This window comes from Centrocercus urophasianus, unplaced genomic scaffold (genome assembly GCF_019232065.1).
Source record: "Centrocercus urophasianus isolate 14NV4802_14NV808 unplaced genomic scaffold, USGS_Curo_1.0 seq_12, whole genome shotgun sequence".
NCBI lineage: Eukaryota > Metazoa > Chordata > Aves > Galliformes > Phasianidae > Centrocercus > Centrocercus urophasianus.
Genome location: NW_024884364.1, coordinates 15,405,282 through 15,429,884, shown reverse-complemented (window position 1 = coordinate 15,429,884; position 24,603 = coordinate 15,405,282). Strand labels below are relative to the sequence as shown.

The 24,603-nt window shown below is 37.3% G+C and overlaps 1 protein-coding gene across 1 annotated transcript in view; it reads right to left on the bottom strand.

Moving 5' to 3' along the window:
- The window catches only part of CRYBG3 (crystallin beta-gamma domain containing 3), a 90,390-nt gene that overhangs the window by 15,281 nt on the left and 50,506 nt on the right, over positions 1-24,603 (bottom strand). Inside the window, exons 8-17 of the mRNA XM_042809649.1 lie at positions 21,897-22,033; positions 20,089-20,203; positions 18,962-18,997; positions 17,752-17,885; positions 16,255-16,381; positions 10,997-11,139; positions 8,687-8,813; positions 7,644-7,676; positions 3,357-3,466; positions 2,698-2,824 (exon numbers count right to left, since the gene is read on the bottom strand). Coding sequence (XP_042665583.1) covers positions 2,698-2,824; positions 3,357-3,466; positions 7,644-7,676; positions 8,687-8,813; positions 10,997-11,139; positions 16,255-16,381; positions 17,752-17,885; positions 18,962-18,997; positions 20,089-20,203; positions 21,897-22,033 — 1,089 coding nt within the window. The remainder of the gene's footprint in view (positions 1-2,697; positions 2,825-3,356; positions 3,467-7,643; positions 7,677-8,686; positions 8,814-10,996; positions 11,140-16,254; positions 16,382-17,751; positions 17,886-18,961; positions 18,998-20,088; positions 20,204-21,896; positions 22,034-24,603) is intronic.

Below are 24,603 nucleotides of genomic sequence, written 5' to 3'. Positions count from 1 at the left end.
ACATTTTCCAGCAATTTTTTCTCCACTTAGTAGAAAATTAAAAAGACTCTTTGCACTTTGAGAAGCAGCCTTATTCAGAAGAGAAGTGGCTACGTAACATATCATTATTTACCTTAAAATCTAGATTAACACACAGGTACTGCAATACTGTTTTTCTTCCCAGAATGTTGAAAACAAAGGATATTATTTTCTTATTATTGTGCTATAGAAATGCTTTCTTCCTTCTGCATAACTTCTTCGTAACCCATAGCTTTTCCAAAAAAATGGTTGAAATTGTTCTCAAAAGTATGCATAATTCCTACATGATGCTAGTGCATAAATGGGCAAATAACCAAAGTGGTATCATGACAATCTGAATTTCATGAGAAGTGGAGGAGAAGGAGTGCACGTGTGGAAGGGCTGGGGGCAGCACACCATGTTTAAATGATAAGAACTCCATTTTTCAGTGACGAACCCATAAAGACATCTCCCCAGGAGCTAGAAGTCAATCATTCTAAAACAGTAAGAAGTTAGACTGTCACCAGTCTGAGCCTGTTTTCCTATTCAAACCCATTTCGTGTTGCTATGAAAGGGTTGTTTTTGTTGTTTCTTTTCTTTCTTTTTTTTTAATTGGGTCAGCCCAATGATTTCAAATGACATTTTTCAATTTGTTAGGAAATTCAGCTTTTAAACACACAACATTGCTGGCAATTTTCAAAATAAAAAACAAAAAATTTTAATTTTCTAAGAATGTGTGTATACATTTTTTCATTTAGAAATGTTTGCTATAATTGCAAATATTCTGCTTGCATCAAAACTGCATTACTCTGAGAACAAAATTTTCTCAGGTCCTTTCCTTTTCTTCAAGGAATTGGCTAATCTATTAAAAAAAAATAAAAATCAGCCAAGGAATTGCAGAAGTTACTGCCTGGTTCATACAGACCAAGGCTTTACTGTTACCTCACACAGTCCCAAAAATACCACTGATATCTCACAGTATTTTTCCACCAGGCCAGAAAAGAGCACCAATGTGATGAAAGAGTACTACAAATAACTAATTTCAAATCTCAGTTGGTGTCTCTGCAGGTGTTACTGACCTATGCTCACTGCTCTGTTTCACAGCTACTTTGTAATTAGCTTCACACACACACACACACACACACGGAGACAAGGTACATTCAGTGCTTGATGTCAGGGTTCCACATTCTTCCCTATATGCATGAGCTACCAAGTTCATAGAATCATAGATTCACGCTCTAGGACTGAAAATGGGCTGGTATTCAAACATGAACAATGGATGTATTTCCCAAATGTCTCAGCAGAATTCAATAACGCTATACAACAATTCCACTTTGGAAAACATTTGCTGCTCTCTTGAATGAGCTAACAGAAATACCTTGTAATAAAAAGGGCTCTGTACCAACAATAGTGCATGGCAGACAATGCACAGAATGAACTATGGCTGTTTCTGACCACTGACCAAACCTACTGCTGCGTGCTTAACATCACGTCTTTGCTAAACAATGCCTCTGCACATTGTCCTGCATGATTAACACAGTGTGTTAGGGGGGTCAATGAGTGCATTTCTCTTTGTAAAGCAGGTGTGGTTCAACAGCATTTTACAGTATTAAATGCCATCACTTTGAGGAACACAAGGTCTCCTATTTGCAAGAAAGGAACTGAACCAGAGGTGCGAACCACATACAAAGCACAGGAAGATGTGCATAAGCTTTCCACGCAGAGCTTACTAAAGGAGTGGGCAGAGCAAACACATGCTTCTCCTTTACTGACAGCATTATGGACAATTTATGTTTTATGCTTTTTCATAGGAGCATACACAGATATCAGACAGAAACACAGACATTATGAGAGTCCAGAGGCATGAATTCTGTGTTTCGAATTACAGCAAGATCCAGAAAAACTGTATTTGTCTTGTAGTGGATAATTCAAAACATTCCTGTCCAATTTCATGGCCCTAGAGGATCCTGAATCTCACTTACTGATACAATAAGTCATCTGACTTCAAGATCTGCGCTTGGGTAGTACAATCAACATGAAAGTCATAGAAAGATGTCCATGTGTAATAATTACTCGTCCCACATATCAGGAGTCACTAGGGAAGAGGATGGCCAGAAATGAGCTTTGAATTGAATTATCTGACGTGTCATACACAGCCCACATTGCCATGTGTAGCATATTATATCACTTTATTTATTGACTTATTGATTTATTTATTTATTGAGAATTTGAGATGCCATTAGAACGCAAAAACCTTTTTAGCACTTCTGCAAAATGGTAAATTAAAAAGCATAATGGCAAGTCTATGCTACCATGTAATTTCAATTTTGTGTATACTTTAAGACTGAGTCTTGGCTGTAGGCCTAATATAAGAAACCCCATATGCTTAGACAGCACAACAAAAAGCAACATCTTGCTGTGTACCAAATTGCTGAGCTGTATCATAAATGCCAGTTAGAAAAACATCAAACAATGCAACTCCTACAAAAAAGAGTAACCTTCAGCCCAGAATATACAAGCATCCAAGAGCGTGTGCCTACATGCAGCCTGACTTGTTCCAAGCCTCAAAATCCCATAAGCCAAAAGAACAAACTTTACTCTTTTCCCTGAGTGGGAGTTTGTTTAACGCAAGCATTCACTTCAGACATCTGACTAATAAAAGTGTTCCAAAGCATTATTTTTTTTCAATAAAGTCCTTACGTATTCGATAGGCTTGAGGGATTTGATTGCAGCAGTTGGGCAGCCGCAGGAAGGGAGATCAATGTAGAGGCCTTCTTCCAGCACACAATGATTGTCATCAATTTCCCCTTGGTAATACAGGAGCCAACTGCAAGAATAGAGTAGCAAAAAAGATTAGCAGCTCAAGTTGCTTATTAATAGTAAGGTTTTTCAAGAGTTAGTATTTGTTAAGGAAGTGAAGGATAAAAAAATAATCTGTTTGCTCTTGTTAAGCTTGTGTTTTTGTAAAGCTATAGTGACTTGAATGGCTGTGTGACAAAGCACCCAAAACATAAAAATCAAATCATGTGGTATAGAGATTTCAGTCCTGGAATCAATAGACACTAATGGAAGGCAGATACCTCTCCTGCACAGAACTCTTAAAATCTGGAATAAATTCTAACGGGAGTTAAAAAAAAGAAAAGAAGTCACAGTAACTGTGAGCTTCCCTTCCCACAGGGAAAACAAAAGGCATGCTACCCAAATCAACAGCAGGGCAACGCTTACTGAGCTACATTGCAAGACAAAGTCTAAGATGTGATGGACTATGATCAGTGTGTTATGCTGATGATCTGAAATTTAGTAGCATTAGGAAAAAAAAAATAATTACTTAAAATGGTGGCATGTAAAACAACACTTACCAACCCCGAAGAACCTTAAAAGAACATGGTATGAATGATGTGAAATCAGAAACTTCTGCTGTGAAATCTATACATGCTCCTTGGAAATGTGTATTACTGAAAGCTTTGAGCTACAAGAACAAAACAAAATAAAGCCAATGACTAAAAGGGAAGCAAACTCATTGCCATTAATGTTAGCAGAGATAGTTGTGGTCTAAGATATATCCATTCAATTCACAAAGATACAATAAATAGAATAAATTCTCAGTTAAGGAGTCTTTTATAGCTGCTTTCTTTTCTAGAAAGATTGTGTTTTATCATCTCTGGACCGTGTCTAGGAAGTTGATGTTAATATCACTATTACAGTCATGTTAATGTAGTGGTAACAAGTGTAAGTTCAAATGCAACAGAAGAGGGCCCAGAGAACAGAGAAGGCAAGGACTGAAGGATGTTATCTTCTACCTGAAATACTCCTGAAGTGTGGCTAACTGATGGTATAGCTCAGTAATCCAGGTTTCGAAACTGGAGGAGAAGGCATTAACTAAAAGATACAAGGCTACTGTTAAAAAAAATGCTTTGAAATATTCTGTTCCCTGAGTGACTGCAGGTAGTTTTTCGTTCAAAAACTAGCAGGGGAATTTCTGGGGGGCAAGCTGGTGCAGCTTGGTAGATGTAGCATGGCTACGTTAACTTCTTTTGAAGTTCAGCTGAGATGGTTTTGCATGTCATGGTGAAGAACTTCAAGACACATTTAACTATATTCCAGCAATAAGATATGCTCAGTTCACTCTGAAAAGTAACAAGGTTGAAAGCACTGCAGTTAAAAAGAAAGAAAGGAGAAAAAAAAAAAAAGTGAGAAAAAAAAAACAAACAGTAGTATGACATAGCCTATGCTCATTGTCAAGTCACTTAGAATTCTGTGCTCCTAGGCTGGTATAGTATAATGGAGATGATTTTCACTTTAAAGCCTGAAAGAGAGGCTGGATAAGAATATAAAATTTTACTTTATCAAAAGAACAGCTCATATTTTGTAATGGAAGAAAAATACTATGGCTGTTGCAAGCAGGACTTCCCTATCATGTCCCAAATTGGCCTAGCTTCCTGCCAAAGAAAAGAAATCAAATGCTCTTGCCAGTACAGAGAGAGCAGGCCAAACATAAGCATTAGCAAATGATTTTATGGAAAAACTCAGACTGCATTTTTAAAGAAATGAATGCATTTCCTGCTGGAAAGAACAAGAAAAGCTTAACCTGGCCTTTGAGAAAACACTTCAGTTAAAATATGAAGGATAAGGCGTAATTAATTTTTCTATAAATATAATTGCAATGCTATGTTCCAGAGCATCTGTTTAAGCTGTAATTATGTACTCTTTTCTATGCATTTAACTTAAAAAAAAAAAAACATTATAGAAGTATATACACCATCGTTCTTTCATAGGCCATACACTATGCAACACTTTCAAAAAAAGGTTTGTAACTCACTTTTATATGGCATATGTCTAAGAATGAATGATGGTCTTCATCTCACTAAAGCTAGGATGAAGTATCAATTCGTCAATGAAAAAAGCTGCGTATTTGTTATTACTCTTAAACTTGAGCTAATGATGCTTTATTGGGTTCTGACATTACTTTATCAGGTTCCACTTCCTATGAAGTCAACAGACAGAATACTGAAAATACACACAAGTTATCACAGCAGTTCTCTCTGCTACCTACATTATCTGTGCAAGCCAACTGCTAATGAAAAAGGCTTTGTTCTTGGTGGACAAAACAAAGTTTCCTTTTAATAAATAAAATGAATCACTTAGAAGCAGCCATTTCAGTCATTCTTGCACCACATGCACTTTGCTAGTGATCCTGGCCGAAGTAGAGGATCAGGGCAGTTACTGAAAAGATTAACTTCCTTTTTTTTTTTTTTTTTTTTTTTTTTTTTTTTTTTTTTTTTTTTTTTTCTCTGAAGAGCAACTAAAAAAGTGGAAAAAGACACTCTTCTAGACAGCAAACACAGTACACTTTGCTCTGATCTATGTGTATTAATGGTGGGAGAATGGATACAGAATCATTCAAAATAACTGGTGTATGGCTTATAGAAGACAATACTTAAGTACTTGCCAACTCATATGCACCATGTATTTTCCAAACTACAAGACTGTTGCACATATGGAAACATTTCTTTACCTTGAATGGGAAAATGTTCATATTTAATTGAATACTACTCTTTACTCATTCTAAGTGATTAAATATTTCCCTACGAAGACTTACTGAAAATATTTCCCTTCCTAAAAGGACTGTAATGACGCAAGTTACATTCTTCCTCACTTTTAAGATGGAATCCTATAATAACCAGGATTGTGAGAAGTCAGGATAGTGTTTTTTAAAAACAAAACGAAGAATTTTATTAGACAACACAACAGGCAAAACAGTTTCATAGAGATCAGTAATTTCAGGTGTGTGTGTGTATATGGGCCGTTCCGAAAGCAATGCCTCCTATTTTATTATGTTGGCCCACAATGTCAGAGGCAAATGTTGGTGGTATGGCAGTAGTGGATGTGAGCAGACAGAGGTGGTGGGTGCTGTGTTTCAGTAATGGCAACAAGCCATGTTCCAGAAAGTCATGCAGATTTCTATAAGCGTGGCATGCAGGCTCCTGTGAACTGCTGGTGAAAATGCACAGCTACTGGTAGTGACTATGCTGAAAAAGTAGTGTTTTGTAGCTGAGAATTTGATCTATCAAGTAGTGTTATTGTGCTCTTTGTATCTGTTCTAGAAAATAAATAGGAGGCATTACTTTCAGAGTATCCTACGTCATACACAAAGATTTTTAAAATTGTTGCATATATCACTGCAAAATTAAAGACCGTAAACAAAATGTATTGAAATTTCAAAGGTTTGCATTGATCTTAAGGATCTGGAAAACCAAAGTGAAACAATGAAAGAATTTTTCCTGGGAGAGAAATGCTGAAAAAGTAGAAGAGCTGAAGAAGGACAAATATATTACATTTATCTTCAGTTTTCAGGATCCCATCAGATTCATCAGAGCCAGTTATTTTACCTAGTATCATTTACCAAGGCCTTAGAGTGAATGAACTTGCAAATCTTTGGCCTCCAACTGCCATATAAGTAGGTCTGGCAGGAAATCAGTGTTTAAGGCTAAAATAATACACCAACTATATCTTCAGAGAAGAAACATTTACTGCAGTCCTGGGGTAATCATAAAATTGTTGAACAAGAGAACATAGAGAAAAAGAAGGGTGTGGTCAACCTGCTAAGTAACACAACGTATGCATTTCCCACATGCTTATGGCTATGATAGCCATCAAGGAAGAGAGAATAAAATTATTTCCAGATGACAAAATACTTAACGTTTTCTGAAACACAGCCATTGAGCTCTAGATTTCCTTTCCTTTGGAAAATATCAAGTTTTCCAAAATACATTTTTCCAAATTTCCTTGCTTAAAAGCATGTAACAGAGAAAGCAATATAACCACTCAGATCACCACCCATGCTAGCAGCCCACTGCAGGACAGAAAAGGATAAATAAAACCAAAAATGCCAGAAATGAGAAGAGCCCTGCTTGGGCAGAACCTTGAGGTAGACAGAGACTATGCCTGGTGATAAATACAAACATTCAGAGCAGTTCTTAAATCGCTCCAAAGGTATGTTAATGGAATTGAGAAAAAGACCAGAAGTGCAAATCCTCAAAATTACAGCTTCTTAAAACTGAAGTGCATTATCAGGAAGGTAGATGTAGCTGTTTGAATGTGTCACAGAAGAAATACATCTTGTATTTGTTATAATCATGAAATTCCAGCTTTCCTTTCAATAGACCTACAAGTTTGAAGCGTGCAGTTCAATTTTCTGCAGTTTATACTTCATTATTCTTCAGCTCATACATAAGACAACATAGCAACAAACCAGACAGAATGCAAAATAATGGAAAGAACACATGCCACAAAGAGAAGGACAAATATATGTGATATCAAGTTTCCAGGAAAAAAAAAAAAAGAAAAAAGGAAAGAATAGGAAAATAGTTGGCCAGAAAGATCCAAATTTACCCAAGTCTACTGTACTGCTTTCAATTTTTAGGGACAGAATACTAAAAGGTGTGAACTAGAATAAAACTAAGAGCAGAACATTGGCAAACATAGCCTTTACACATCTACCAGCTTCCTCAAGTTATTCTTTAATGTACAGAGATCACAATACTGAGATATTCATCTGAAGAAATGAAGCGAGAAATTCAGCTTTACCTGTGTTTAATTATTAAATGTGGTTTAGTACTAGAGACTGTTACACAATATCAACATACCAAATGTGGAGGCTCATTCGTTCCAAGTGGTTCCTGCAATAATAAATATATATACAAGCGTATGAACAAATAAATGAATAATACAATAAATAATAACAACGAAATGAATTACAATTAGTTTCCAAGAAGGCATGTGAAGTTCCTGAAATTTCTAAACTACAAATTCAAGAGCAGAGATGCACACAGTTCCCATGTTCTTGGCAAAATTGTCTTTTCGCAACCTCTGCCACCAGATGCCTATAGACTCATTATAGGTGCCTGATCGTTCAGTCCTTTTCTCCACAGAGAAATTGCATCTTTAGTTCATGTAACTAATTAATTAGTTCATGTAACATGGAGTAAAGTCAATGTAAATCTATTCGGATTTAAGTATATTTATTGAAAAAATATAAAATTCAGAGCAATATTGGGACTTTTTTTTTTTTTCCCCCAAAATATGCTCTTCAAAATAAGGCTTAATGTTTGTACCTTTCCAGTTTTCAGTGCAATAGTATCATTTATTATATACTTATTACTGAGAATTTGCTTTGCTTTCCATTAGGATGATAATCTATTTGGTCAGGTTACTACCTTGGATTTAAAAATGGATAAAAACTATTTTCTGTTTTTATTCACCATACGCCTTACAAATATTTCAGTACGAAAATATAAAAAAAAACCCACAGCCACATAATATGGGCTAGAAAATTGAAACACAGATGCTCAAGAATTTATCAATCAGGCAAAATCAATCTTTCCAGGCCAGGTTATTGTTCCGTGAACGCAGCCTGACAAAGGGAAGTTCTTACTAAGTTTCCCCATCAATTTTATCATTAAAGAAAGAAAGATCCAAAGTGTCCTTTTCAGAGAGACAAGGTTCAGCCTCTACATTGTACAGAGTTATGGTATGTCATCCACAAGAGCCTTTACCTTGTTTCAAATAAAGCAGACAAATTGATAACAAAACTATTACAGAACTGCATATTATAAAACTACTGTAAGACTTCGAACTCAAAAGTCTGCTTTCATTTAAGTTTTTCCCTTAACAATCTCCAGTAACTCACCAACTTAATAGGTCGAATTGACATAATGATTTTACTGGATCCTCCCCAGTCAAAGAAACACTTATATTTTCCTTTCTCCAGTACATACTGTTCTCCACAGAAGTATTTCTGTTGATAAGCAACCCACCTGAAGAATGGCAGAAAAATAAAGAGAAAACGTAACATTTTCAAGGATAGTTTAATGAAAATATCAACAATTTTCTTGGGAGTTTTTCTTGACTAGCTTATCAGTGAAATGTCAAATTTGATTTGAGGCATTTAAGTGTCACACACTTGATTTACTGTTTTTACTTTACCAACACTACTTGGACACTTTGCTTAGAAGCCAAGAGGAAAGATTCTTGATTGATTATTTCTTAAATCTCTCCCAGGTCAATCTTAACTTGCTCACCATCACCTCCAAGACAGAACTTTCTTCCAACTTTTCCAGTTGGAATTAAGAAAAATGGTATAAGAAGAAACAGAAATAAATGAGGAAGTCTTGACAAGATGAGATAAAGCAAAAATTTTCCACAGTTGCCTGTTTGAACTTCTCATGCTTTGCTAATCCTGCTGTAATTTAAGAAGAAACTGATCAAGGGTGTATCTAGCCCTAAGCATGCTTTGTCAGCTGCCTAAGTAGGCATAAGCTAGTTAGGGAGATGCTACTAACCTGGCCACTTGTCTTGGTCCATTCCTTTCTTAGTTCCCTGGAACCAAGGACTGTTCTTCTAGCACTATTAGGGATATTAGAGGACATCTCCTTTTGTAGTCCATTTAGCATTTCATACATTTAGCACCATTTAATTATGTCTTAACTTACTTTCCCCTGTGTGTATTACTATATATTTTTATACCTGCCATCTTTTTGGCTGCTCAATTTTATGAGTACCAATTGAAGATTCTCATAATTAACATGGCTTATTTAACACGCCATGAAGAAATTGGTATCATCTGTAGATTTGAAGAGAACTGTTTGCTTCCTGCTCCCAGATTACTAAGTCTTCCTGAATAAAAATACTCACTATATCCATTAAATAAAAACAGATTTATCATCAATGCCTGAGAAACTGATGATTCCTCTCTATTAAGACTGTTCACTTCGTACATGTGAGCCAGCTTTCAGTTCCTAGCAGAACTTTTCTTCCAATTCCATGCAGCCTTATTTCTTCAATAAACTATGCATCACTCTGTCAAAGGCTTTTACTATTATTATTTTTATAGTACTGTGTCCACAGGGCTGTCTTTAATTCATGTGCATATCAACTTTCTCACAGAATACCAGAGATTTAGTGAGGCAGCACTTCCATTCACAGAAGCCATAGTGACTCCTTCCCTTCAGACTGTGATTAACCATGCATTCCATGATCTTATAGATTTTGCCATTTTACTGTGGACAGAAGGCAAATCCATTAATCTATAGGTCTCAGAGAGCCCCTTTTAAGCCATTTTTTGAGATGAAGTTATGTTGGCAATACATTAGACCTGTACACAATGGGCTGTTTCCAACCATGAGGTATGCACACTGGCCAGTAGTTGGTAGCCTTGCAACACTGCTCAGCTTATCCTTCATTCCAACTTCTGTGGTTCGCTATATCAGAGTTTTATTTGGTGCCAAGTATTCCAGTTCCCTCTGTTTTTATGCTTCTGGCATTGGTGTAGAAGCACTTGTAAGTTCTGTCCTTGCTTTATCACTTAAAACTGCATATGCCTGCCAACTTATTTACCTTCCTTATTTATTGCAGTTGTACTGTTTACTTTCCTCCTGAACTTCACATAGGCATACGGAACATCAATGAAGTCCATTGCGTGGATTTAATCAGTTTGGACCATGTATTCTTCAACAGCTTTTGCTTTAGCCCCTTAGCTTTTAGTTTAAATCTTTCTCTAAAGAGGGTTTCAATTTTCAGTGTCCATGGCCTGACTTTATTATGATTAAGGCACAGCATATCCTTTCTGTACAGGCTCTATTTGTATCCACAAGGTATTCCACTTCTTAACATACCTAAAATCTCACTTCTGTACCACAATACTCTACATTACTACTAAAGCTCTTGTATTATGAAACTACAGTCTATGTGATTTCTGGAGGGACCTCACAAACTTTCTGTACTAACAAGAGCGCACAGATCCAAATCAAGATGTAGGCCTGAGTTCTAGAGAAAACATTGAGATATTTTTTCATTTACCAAGGAGACAGAAATAAACAGTGTTGTCCTCCAACCATTTACAACTTGTTCCATGTAAAGTACCTCCTGTCCAAATATTATCTGAAAACAGCTGGATAAAAAAGTACATAATACTTCCAGTCATGTATTTCAGCAGACTTACACTCCACTTTTCACAAGAATTGCCCCTGTTTCTGGGCCAAATCCAGTCTGTTCCAAATCAGGAATTTCTTCATTGATGATGTCCAGTGCTTTCCCGTCTTCATCATCGGATTGAAATAGTGCCACTGATGACTCTATGAAATCCTAAGAGGCAGCATATCAGTTAGAGGATACAATGCCACAGCTCAGTGATACTTCACTACATAAAACATTTTGTCCAAGAGCTGCACACTGAGGGATAGTCTTTTCTAAAACAATGAACAGGCTTAGGTCCTTGTGAAGATCTTTAAGGGAGACTTTGGTATTGAAGAACCTAGCTGGATGGCTGTCAATCTTACACGTTCTTCATTTGTTTCCCCAATAGAGAGGAAGAACCTGCTGCCTTTTGAGTACCACCCTTCTCTTTATGAGAAAGATAGTGCAAAAGTACGTGCTTGTGAATGAGAATGGTGAGAGTGAGCATTTGTCTTCCAACAGCTTCACAAATGACTACTCCAAACATTGCCATGACTACAGACTTTTAAATCGAGTTTTCCTACTTTTTCCCTTCCCTGGGGCAAGGCAATAATCAAGGAGAGTAAGACCTGGGCAATCGTAGATCATTTTTTCAGCAAAAAGGGTTTGTAGCTTTTGTAGATGTGTCCTGTGTGACCAAACACACTCTACAGCAATAAAACAAATCTCAGACTGTACTGTTGTATTCTGCCTTACATAACTGTGTGACATTGTTTTGCTTAGCCAGATTACTTGGACAACTTTAATTAAAATTGAGCTTCAAATATCCACCTTTTTAAATACTCAGCAATTTTAACAACACAATTCAGTCACTGTTTGGAAACATGGAAAACAACAAACCATTCACTTTCCTTCTTTAAACTTTTATCCAAAGCATGAACTCAATTCAATTTCAGTGTTTCTGAAACATTCTGAATGTTGTAATGAGCCACAAATTAGAACGTTTTGCAAACTGTTAAGCAAATGCAGTAGCCAACAGATTGACACATAATATGAAGGCATCACACAGGAATTATTACATTAAGTACTTTTTAATATAGCAATTAAGCTACAGTCCTCAGATCACTATGCTGAAGGCTACAATGAGAAAACTAGCCTTACAAGAATCAAAAAAAGCACTTAAAAATTAAGGCCAGACCAAGCACGCAGCCAGATGGAAGAGGCTCTTTAAAGGAGACCGTCCTTGTACACAGGATTCAGTCATAATCAAAACCAATTTTAGAACACGCATTCAATGTGTCAAGCTCTGCATTGTTTACAGGACATTAAAAAGTGATGCAGCAAATTCTGTAGTAAAACTGGCTTTCCTACTACGTTGACCATCTATACCTCTTCCACTTATTTAAAAAGTTGCAACTACTTCAAGTATACACTAGAAATTCCAGTACGTCTGGTAAAATAATCAACTGCAGTTTCAGGCTACTACATAGAAAAAAAAAAAATATTAGTGCAGTTTTAGTGACAATGAGAAACAGCTAACTTAACAGCCCCAAAGCAAGAATTTTATATGAGTTCCTGAAAAGCCACTGAGTTCATATATGCACTTAATTTCTTTAAATTTTAAATACTGAACATGCATCCAAAATTTTAATTTAAAACACGTTTTAAATACAGTCATGACTTTCTCCTTACAATTTTCACTGTGGTTTCTTGTAAACAATATGAAATACTTAAAAATGAACTTTGAAGACAAGGCCAATTTTCAATCTGAAAACATCAGTGGGAAAGTACTCTGCTGCACTATAAGAGATTCAGAAATTGGTCTTTCCCTGATCATGACAAACACGAACAAACTCCAGCTTCACAGAAAACAGCAAACATGACCAGTCCCCCAAATCAGCACACAGTATAAGCTGCTGCCCTCCCTCAGGAACTTGTCCTGCATTTGACTCTAGCGAGTCCAATGTAGCTGCTGATAACAGAGCTGCCAGCATGTTGGAAAATAAAACTCTGCATGACCTTTCTCTCTTTCAAAACACTCTCTGAATCCCTTCATGAGAGCAGGTAGCAATTTGTAGCAGAAGTATTTCAGATAGACAAAATCTGAAATATCTTGCAGCATACCTACACGCATGTGTGTCATTAACAGAGAATGGACAGGGGTTGCATTCACAATCTCCGCTTTGTGAGTGATGAAGAAAACTTTCTGATTTCACAGGAGATAAAACTCATGCCTCAGCTGCACAGCAATAGTTGTTGTGTGTGCAGAAACATGGCTTGAATACTCCTGCTGCTAATAAGCTCCCAGTGAACCCGGCATGGCGAGCATAGTGCCAGTGAAACACTTGAAAAGCTTTGCACAGCCACATTTGACATTCTGCACTGACACAGGCTAATGAGGTATACTGCACTCAGTCCAGTTCTGCAGTCACTGACGTGCTCCTGCACCATGCTTCCCGCTCAGAGATGTTTGATCAGACTCTGCCTGGAGCTGACTCAGGTAAGCAGGGCTTATTAGCTTGGGATTGTGCTGTGCGAGCCAGGCTAAATTGTTTTCAGGCTTGGGCTGGCCTTATAGCCAACAGTGTCAAGGTCATATGGTGTCATGTCTGAGTTAAAATACTATGCAGGGAGCAGTACAGCTAGAGGTGGCACTGGTGAGTATCTGAACGGAGTAGGGGTCAGTCTCCTCTCTCCCTGTACAAGCTGACCATAAATAACTCAATACAGCTACATTTCACCTATTCCCTCATGTTCTGCAGAAACTCTTGAATCCACCTGACTAAAAAAGAATTTTCAGGGAAGAGGAATAAAGAATCTAGTATCTGGGAACAACCCTACTTAGTCTGAGACTATTACAGCCATTACTGTATTCTTCCTCACAGCATTGGTGAGATGATGGCAACAAGCTTGTACGCTCTCTATTTAGCAAGGGGCCTGATGCACAGACAGCTGGTTTTGCATTTTTGCCCAAGTCCTGTTGAAAACAAGAGTTTGGCACTAAAATGTTTTTAAGCTTCTGACCTTAAATCAGATAGAAAGTCACAAAGGGAACATACGGAATGCCTTAACACTGACCTACGTATTGTGCATCAGAGCATGGCAGTCATCTGTTGGTCAAGCCTAACAAAACGGCACTGCCATCAGTCATTTTACTGACTCCAGACAAACAAGCTAGCTTATCTCTTTACATTACGAGGAAAAATTTTAATAGCAGAAGTATACACTGATATACATTTACATATCAATTTGAATAGTATATGTTGATAGTTGAATATGAATGACACGTTTTCAAAATGCTAAGGATTTGAGTACTCATCTTGCCTACTGTAGGCCTGAATCAAATTAAAGTCACAGAATTATTGAAAATCCTGAGATGGAAAGAACCTACGATGATCATCAATTCCGCCTCTGGTGCCCTCACTGGACTACCCAAAATCCAAACCCTACATCTCAGAGCAGTGTCCAAACACTCCCTGAACTCTGACACTTGGGGCTGTGCCCACTGCTCTGGGTAGCCTGCGTCATGCTCATCTAACACCCAGCTGCCCCTCCCCTGACACAGCTCCATGCCATTCCCTCAGGCCCTGTCACTGTCACAGAGAGCAAAGCTCAGCGCTGCCCCTCTGCTCCCCTGCTCCCCTCGTGAGGGGCTGCAGCTGCCATGAGGCCTCCCCTCAGCTCCTCTGCTCTGGGCAGCCCAGGGGACCCTCCACCGCTCCTATTATGCCTTGCTCTCCAGATTGTTGAATATCTTTCTAGCCCTCTTTGGATCCCACTAACAGTTTTTTGTCCTTCTTACATTGTGGCAGCCAAACGTGCACCCAGAGATCCAAGGTCTTCCCGTGCCAGCTCCAGAATTTGGCAGTTCCTTTGGCAGTTCCTCTGGCTGTTCCTCTTGTTAAAATTACATGTTACATACAATTGTGGCACATACAGCTGCCTATACACGCATAAGCACACAACATCATCTCTGCTAAACACGTGTACAATTTTAAATCAGTATATATGTGATTTGCTCAACAGAAGATTAAAAAATATTAAGTTACTCAAATACATTATACATAGCTTGAAGTGTAAGAAGCAGTTAGAAGTAAATTCCTGCCAAATCTGAAAAACAAATTATTCAGAGGAGAACATTTTTCTTCAATTCATCGACTTCTTTGAATTAATTGAATTTCATAAAAACTAAACCTGCATGTTGTGAATTCGAGCACGACTCCTTTTGGCTCCCATTAACTCCACCCCACTTCTGCTGCAAAATAACAGTCAGTGTTGAGACAGTGACATTGCTTTGCATGCCTGTCTTCAATCTTCACAAAACTCATGGTTCAGGAACATCCCATCACATCAGAAAGACTGGATAATCTCAGAGTCAACAATCTAATTCTCAGAAGGAGCCACTCTTTGCAGCTGCATTTAAAGAGCAAGAGCTCTCACAGACCCAGAGTTTTTATTATTTCATTGTTGCCCCACACAACATATTTTAGCAGAAGAGATCTTATCACCGTGATTATTCATATTGCCAAAATTTTCTGGCACAAAAATTACAGAGACAGAAGGCAACACTGTTTTAAGGCTTTCAACAGCTGCTGTGTTGAACAATCACTTTTTGGTATTAATAAACAACTGTGTTGTACACTTAATGATGATAAACTTTTAAGAAAAAACTGCTTTAAGAAAAGTATCCAAGAGATTTGAATGGCTTGAAGTGCAGAATCACAGAATCACAGGGGTTGGAAGGAACTTCCAGAGATCATCGACTCCAACCCCCCTGCCGAAGCAGGTTCCCTACACCAGGTCGCACAAGTAGGTGTCCAGGCGGGTCTTGAACATCTCCAGAGAAGGAGACTCCACAACCTCCCTGGGCAGCCACTTCCACTGCTTCCACTTCTCCTCTTCCACTGCTCCTTCACCCTCATCATAAAGAAGTTCTTGCACAAATTTGTGCGGAACTTCCTATGCTCCAGTTTCTGGCTGTTTCCCTTGTCTTGTCTCCACACACTGCTGAAATGAGTCTGGCCTCACCATTCTGCTTCCCAAACCTTGCAAAAATCTTGCAGTGGGACAAGGAACTCCATGTGACACATTCCTTGCATAAGTTTTAAAAGGGCTACTCAGATGTTGCCTCTGCTATACAATGCATGGAGTCTAAATTTCAGCAACTGGGATAAGACTGACAGTGAAGTTGGGCATGACTTGGAATGATCAAACAGACAACAGCTGTACCGTAAATGAAAAATAACATCCCTCTTTATGTATAGAACTGTGTATAATTTGTGTGAAATTCACAAAAGTACTTACAGCCTGAAGGAACCGGAAAGACAGGAGAACACTGCCAGTTCCTCCCCATGTGTGTGTGTCCTCATAATCTCCTTCCTCGAGTAAGTACTGGCGGCCTTTGTAGCGTTCTTTGTCATAGGCAACCCATCTAAAGCGATTACACAACAAAAGAAAGAGAAATAACTAAAAGCAAAACAACTCCATACATGATTTTCCATAACAAATAAAAGAGGACAAGAACATCCTAAGAACACTCATATCTTAGACTCAGCTAACAAACAGAGCAAGACTTGTTGGAAATCTCAACAAGCACTCAAGAAGTGTTCCTTGCGTATCAAATCCTTCCATGTAATTATTTCTCCAATAACAGTTTATCTGTGTAATGTTTCTAGATGTATCTCTACTCATCAGTCATATCCCCAATACCAATATTCAGTACTATAGAGGTTAATGCATCTAGCTGCCATAAAACCCTAAAATTACCAATTGCCAGTGATAAAACCCAGTGCAAATCTCTCCCGCGTTCTCATAAATGAGCAGATACCACCCTGGTGTTAAAACTTGGGGATTTCAGCAGAGGAAGATTTCATCCATTCCCAGTACTTCCTGTTCTAATCTATCCATCTAATCTATCTAATCTAATACATAGCGTATTTGAATAGATTATTTGTGCATTCACAATTAAGTTTATTTTCAATGTTATGCTTGTGAAATTTGGATGACAGCCTGTGTATTAAATACATTTTATTATATTACATCCTTACATTGAAGTATTAACACTGAAACCCCTTAAGAAAAAAAATGAAGCTTCTGAAAACTATTTTATTGATAGAAGCAACCATCTTTTATGCTTCCAAACAACCTTAAATTGTTGGGTCTTAAGAGAGGGTGTGAAGTAACAATGTGTAGTTTAGTAGCTTTCTAGAACAGCTTGAGCTGTCCATCTCTTCAGTGGCTCACCTAAGCATCTGGCCCTTTTCATGAGAGTGTGGGAGGAAGCGAGAAGAAAGGCAAAAGATAACCAATCCAAGACCTCAAAGAAGGACAGTAAGGATGAACTCTCAGTTTCAGACAACATCCAACAGGTGACAAAACCATAAACAGAATAAGACAGTTTATAGATTTCATGAGCGTTTAAATATCAAACTGAAGTTAGACCAAAACCATGTATCAAACTAAATTAAAGCTTTATGCATATACTGGCACTAAGGAACTAAGTGGCCAAGTTTGCTGGCACAGAAATTGTCAACACTGACTTCAAACACCCCTCAAACAGTTTTATCTTCCTGTATTTCCTTAAATAAATAAGATGTATTGAAAAGTAGTTTTACCCAAGGCTGGTAACTGATAAATGTAAATTTCTTTCTTCTCAAAATATTTTACTAGTGAAATATATTCTAGTCATGTCTTAATTGGAATTTCTTAGCATTTAGTTATGCTAGATTTATTTGAAATATTCTCTTTTTTTCAAAAAAACAAAAAACAACCTAATAACAAAAACCCACAAAAAACACTTACACGCCACCAATGACACGTATTGATCCAATGCCCTGAAAATCCTCTTCATCACCAAACAGAGCCAAGACAGAATTAATATTTTCCGAAAACTCTTTGGACCACCCTTCAAAGTGGGTTTTCTCATACATTATTATCTAGAAAACAATTTCAAACAAAACCTTGAGTATACCCCATGCAATAGTTCAAAGTTTAGGCATGTGCACTGCTACAGTATGTGGCAGACAGTTTCTTTTCACCTTCAATAAGCTACCACTATTAAGAAAATTCAGCACTGTATTCCTGAAATTTTCTAATTCTTCTACACCCTGGAAGCTGAAGAGATCCTATGTGAATTTAGGTAGGCTTGTAAGACATCTGCAGGCATTTTCACAGAAGACTACTCATTCACACAATTCTATGACAGGTAATTGCACTTTGTAATTATATGATTGCGATTTATCCTTAATAACGTGCTTAGGCACTGTAAATCAACCTGCATGGAATCCTGCCTTGTCACGGCTAGATGTACTGAACAAACACCTTAAAACTAGACAAGAGGTCTTTCTCTGCACTTCACTGAAGTCATTTCAGTGACTGCAGTTAACACACTGTCTGGTTTCCTCATCTGCCAAACCAGACTAACCAGTTATCAACAGCATTAACATTTATTAATAATATTTAATACAAAAAATCTTAAATGTTGCATGTATTTGTAATTAAAAGCTACCTAAAGCATTAATATTTTTGTGGAGAAATAGAAAAAGGAGGGAAAAGGAACAATTATTCTGGAATAGCTATCTGGTTCACAAGTCACAGGTCTGTGGTCACACCCTTGACTATTGTATTGGACTCAGATAGAGGAAGGAAGCATCCTAACTTCCCTCCCATAATTTATTTTTGTAAACATGGTACATTAAATATGAAAATCCCAACCTCCTTTCATTATAGTGATGAATGTGTCATTCAGGAAAATACATTTTACATTACAAAAGCTTTACAATTTTTCTATAGTAAATTCCTATTCTTCTAGTATGTAAAAACCAAACTACGACTACTTTTACACCTCACAAAAAATGAGTAAGAAAGCAGATTTGACAGTATTCGTGAATTTACCTTCAGCAGCATGTAAACTTTGAAGACTCAATCTAACATCACAAATTCAACAAAAACAGCTTAGATAGAAATTTTATTTTTCCAGGCTCACATTTTGTTCCATCTCCTTAGTGCTTACCTTGACATTCATAGGCATTTGGACCTTCAATCCACCCTAAAAAAAGAAAAGAAAAAAAAAAAGGAAAATGGTACTTATACAAAATTTGAAGTTACATTTTGACATGCATTTTAGGTTACTATAGGAGCATAAAGTCTCAGTAGTTATATTCACTATATTCACTGACAGCTGAACCAAACACTAGCTTAAATACTCTGATAATTCATGAAGACCAGGGACACTATAAATCTGACCAAAACAATAAGCAGTGCATTGACTAGCCTGCAGGGGTTGAAACAATTTTAAAATATTAAATTGTTGTCTATTTGCACTTAAAAACAATATTTACAATGTGTATTTTTAAACTAATCTGCACTGACCAATTTTTAAAATCAGCTTATAAAGTTGTGTGGTATATATTTCAAGTTGCTTAAGCACAAATGATGAAATGCAAACAATAAGCCTGGGAAGGCAGAAGATACAGGAAAAAAAGTAACCTACGCAAATGTACTCTCTGTCAATGTTAACAAATGGTACTCTGCAGGGGAACAAGACACCTCCCTACCAAGCCATTATGTTGTATTCACTTGTGGCTTTAAAACTCTTTCTCTAGACTCGCATAAAGTGAAATGATATGTTGTACCCTTCCACATTTTTTTCATAATTAGACCTTCATGCTCTCTACTAAAATTTAAATTAGCTGCCCATCCCGATATTTTTATGCAGTGTGAGGTTTTAGGAAGGCTACTGAATATTTGTCAACAGTAGATCTCTCAACTGCCTTCCAACCCCAAAAGACTCTAGCTATACTATTAAAAAACAAACAACTTACGATCTTTTTTAGTTACTGAATTGGTGTTGGTTTCAGTGCAATTCCAAATCTTTCAGTTCTGCCCTATTTGATCTCTACTCTACAGCAGCACTTGCCCAGGAAGACACTTTGAGGACATGTTCTTACTGAGGCAGATGTAGGAGCTCATGAGAACTAGTAACCACTAGTAACGCTACAACACTGCTGATACACCATGACATGACAGGGGTGTTACACGTGTAAGGATTAACCCTGAAAGGATGTCAGTTAAAATCACCAAGGCAGCAAGGGTAGCAAAAGACGAGCACACCGTTTACTAGAGTTGTGAAGTCCTCACCATTTTTAAGGGACGCACAGATCTTACATCTGCTGAAGGAATTTCAGATGGTTCACTGCATTCTTCCAAAATCTTCATCTCCCCCTTGTAATTTAAATCTGAATAAGCAAGCCATCTGTAACAGTCATGATGAAGGACTTATTAATCTAATCAGATACATTACAAATACAACGATCTTGTCAAAATTATTTTTCTTTTTGTACCTGTTAGAGGTAAACTATGTATTGGGGAAAGCTGTCAGCGCATCAAAAATCAGGTATAGTTAAATACACTTACACTATCAGTGCTCAGGAGATCTCAGATACTTTTACTGAGTCTATGCTAATCAAATTAAAGAAGAGAAAATTTGTTCACTTGCATTAAGAAGCCAATTTGTTATACTACAACTATACAAAATCAGTGTCAGTATTAGGATTGTTCAGCCTGCAGGAGGCTCATGGGAGACCTTATGTCTTTCTACAGCTACCTGAAAGAAGGTTGTGATGAGATGGGGTCAGCCTCTTTTCCCATGTAACTAGCAACGGGGTGAGAGGGAGAGGCCTCAAGCAGCATCATTGGAGGTTCAGGTTGGATATTAGGAAAGAGTGGTCAGGTGCTGGAACGGGCACCTGTTCCAGGTGTCCACTGCCCAGAGAGGTGGTAGAGTCACTGTTGCCAAACGTATTCGAGAAACATTTAGATGTAGTATTAAGGAACATGGTTTAGTGGGGAAATATTGGTGTTAGGCGGATGGCTGGACTCAATGATCCTGGAGGTCTTTTCCAGCCTTGGTGATTCTATGATTCTATGATGAGAAACTAGCAGGAAATTTTTCCTAAGATTGTTATCATAGGAATCAAAATGCTTCTAACATCAATCTCAACTTTTTTGAGTGGAAGTTATTAAAATACTGTTATGACTCTCCTTTTAAAAGCAAGCTACTGTAATTTTGACATGTAGATTAAAAATATTGAGACTCCTTCAGACTTCTTTAAATCAAGAACATGGAGCACAGAGACATTAGACACAGGGTTAGTAAACCAAATAAGGAATGGAAGAAGAAACACGGTGCTTTATGGACGATTATTTTTTTAAAACTACACACACAGATTCAAATTCATAGTCAGTCAGTCAAAGTTCTGCCAAAACTAAAATGAGACTGTTTTTAATTCCTTCAACACCTCAACCTTTACAGATAGATTGCAAGTTCTTGGGAAGGAAAGTTTGGTTCATGTGGAAAAGGCAAACTCAGACTCTTGTAGTAGAACAGCTAATGTCATTCTGCAGAGAAGAGGAAATTTCCAAACTTCAGGAAATGTGTTGTCTTGCCCATTTACCAAGGAAACAGACTGTTCTGCTCAGCATGGACAACTGAGGGAGCCTGTATCATATTGCGTCACATCTCTGCAAGCAGTCTGTATACAGCTGTAGCTTGAGGAATATTTGTATGACATAATACTCACCTTTTGGTATTCAGCCATGATGTTACAGTTACAACAGGATGGGCGGCTAGCAAGACAGTACTTATTCTCAATGAACTAAAAGCTAATTATAAGCTTTTATATGAGCAGCTTCTTCTATTTATAAAGCCACTCAAGGACTGAACTAAAGAGACTTCTGCCAGCAACCAGAGGAAAAAAATCCTTTGAAAACTTGCTTCCACTGCTAGAAGGCCACTTAGTAGTACAATGTTGAAGAGAAGAGCTGGAAATACATAGTTATGTTAACTGATTTAAAGCAAAAGCCTAAAGCACTTTTCCTATTACTGACTTTCATCTCGTGATATTCTACCTGCTGGCAAACTGCATTAAAAAAAGTTCAGTACTCACATTCCTGATTTGACACGTATATATGGGTTTTTTTCAACATCCAGTTCTTCTAAATTGGCAACTGCACTTTGTATGCAGATAGGAAGTCCCTCTGTACTGGCTCCCACGCTGAACTCAATCTCCGGAACACTGCAGTCCTACAGAAACAAATCAAATGCTAAGGGTTATCCGTGCTTGGAGGAAGGGGAAAAAGCAAAAGTAATTCTTTCCTTTTTCCTATTTTGTCATCCTTTCAGCCAGGCTTTATATGATAAAAGATGTTTGTTTTGTTGTTTTCATTCTGAAGTGAAAATTGGGATTTTTAGAAGATCTGAAGGAACTATATTTCCAGCTCCCACTAAATAAACACACTTAGCAGCCTAGACTACTTTCCAAAAGCTCAGTTTTGATGCTGTTCAAGTAAAGGAACTGACAATATTTACTGATAGACAAACCATACATATGATATACTGTAGCATTTTTTAATTACTATTTTGAAGACTGTGATTATATATGACACATTTAGATACTTATGATGATGTACCCATAACTAAAACTTTCTGGAAATGTCCACCACTTCATTCCTGTTCTTTAACATACACTCCTGGTGGTAATAGATGGTAACTAGGTCAGATGTTATGCATCTGACTATGGTTTCAAGATGCGCGAGTTCAAGTTTCAATCACATTAAAAATCTATAGCATTTTAGACAAAGAACAGTAATAGAAAACATTTGTAAAGCAGATACTTCAGAAACGTTTCTGTAACTACAAAGCAACAGCCTGTGTTACCTTCTTGAAGGTTTTCTTCTGGTATTTGTCTATACTGGAGAACAACTGTCTGAACACCTGATCTGCTCTAGAATCCAAAAGGCTTTTTAATTGAACCATGCTAATTGCGTAACATTTATATAAAATTCATTGTGAATACTTTTTTTTCTCAGCAATTACACATTATGATTCAGTTTGGATCTTCTGTGAAGTCTTGATTCAGCAGTGCATTAACAGAATAGTCTTTCTGTTACAGTGAAAGGTGGCTCACGTGCTTACAGAGCTTGCTAAAGTTTAAGTGAAAACCTTCAGTTCTCAGTGCAACTTTACAGTATGCTTCTCCCCCTGAACCATGGATCTACTAGCATTATGCTAAAGATTTTGGACAGCATAAAAAAATCCAGCAAATCGTAAGTGTAGCTGGATGAAGATTTCCTTTGAAGGTGCACTGGAGAAGAAGCTGGAGAATAAGGATGCTGCCGCCCGCACATCTGAATTTTTTGGTTTCTGGATTTGCTCAAGAACAAGCCAAGGTCACATTGTGACAACGATCCCACATGGCCTGTGGTGTCTCCAATACCCAAAAGGCAAAACACCAAGTGATTGCAGAGAAAGTCAGCATCAGGGCACAAAAGTTGCAGCCCCTCATCTTGTCAAAATGCCTGCATGCTCGCCCTCTTCACACGAGTTTTGAGTGGAACTTTCAAATGAGGAAGTTATATCCCAGCTACAAAAACATCTCCGCTTCGTCAGAGTTCTTGCAGGAAGTATTTAACTGACAGCAATAGATGTGCCACTTCTAATACGTGCATTTCTATTATTTTGTTTTCCTCACAAGACCTGAAGTATCATCGTATTCTGCTTCGGCAACTTCTTGCACAATTGTGTTTCCTCTGTACTGTTGCAAGCAACAAATACTGTCAGGAAAAACAAAAAACCACCCTGCAATACCAGCAGTTTTATATAGATGAGTAAAAGCAGAAAGACTAAGAAACAAAAACTTCCTAGTGCAATACTACTTTATAAAAAAGTACTGAATGAACATTATATCTCAAGTTCTAAGTATATCACAAGACAAGCTTAAAAAGCAATCTCCCTGTAGTTTACATATTGATATGAATCTTATTAAATCACAGGTAAGAAATACTTGAAATTTGTTTTTCCTAATAAGACCAGTCAGATGATATGGCTGAAACCTGTGAATCCAACAGTAGAATTTGATAAGCCAAATCAGAAGTTGCATCTACATTCCACAAAAGAATTCCACAAATAATGATGCTGAACTCTTAGCTCTACAAGACTAAACAAGTAGCATAACAAAGTATCTTTGCCTGTGGGCTCAGACAGAGTAGGAGACAGTATGTTTGATTTTCATTTGGTACAAGGTAATTAATTTTTCCATTTGAAGTTTAGAAGAAGCCAGTCTGTATTCTCTTTACAAGTTTTCTTTCCTGATTGAAGCTAATGAGGCGATTCCACTTCAACAGGTAAAGAATCTAGCAGTTCTACAAAGCCTAGGCAAAGCGTGGATGATCATAATAAGATCTCTCCCATTTACCACCACCTCTCTCTTCAGCCAGGTTTTGACAGCCATAAATAAACTCTACTCATTGTGATGGTATTTTTGTATCTACTAGATTAAGTTCACAAAGTCTTTTCATAAAGTAGTAAACTGGAATTCTTCAACAAAAGCAATACCTACTTAAGTTAATAACACCTTCAAGCAAAAAGTACATTATATTTTCCAAACGTGTGAAAAAAAAAATCACAAATACACATTTTGACTTAAATAGTGAGATACACAGATTAATTTGCATGCTGGTGAAAATGGCAGAATTTAGTCTTGCTGTATAAACAAACATTATTTATTTGCAGATGTACACCATGTAGTATGACATTAATTTCAAAAATTTAAGCATGTAAACTTTAGCTTGGTAAATATTTACCACAGCATGTTC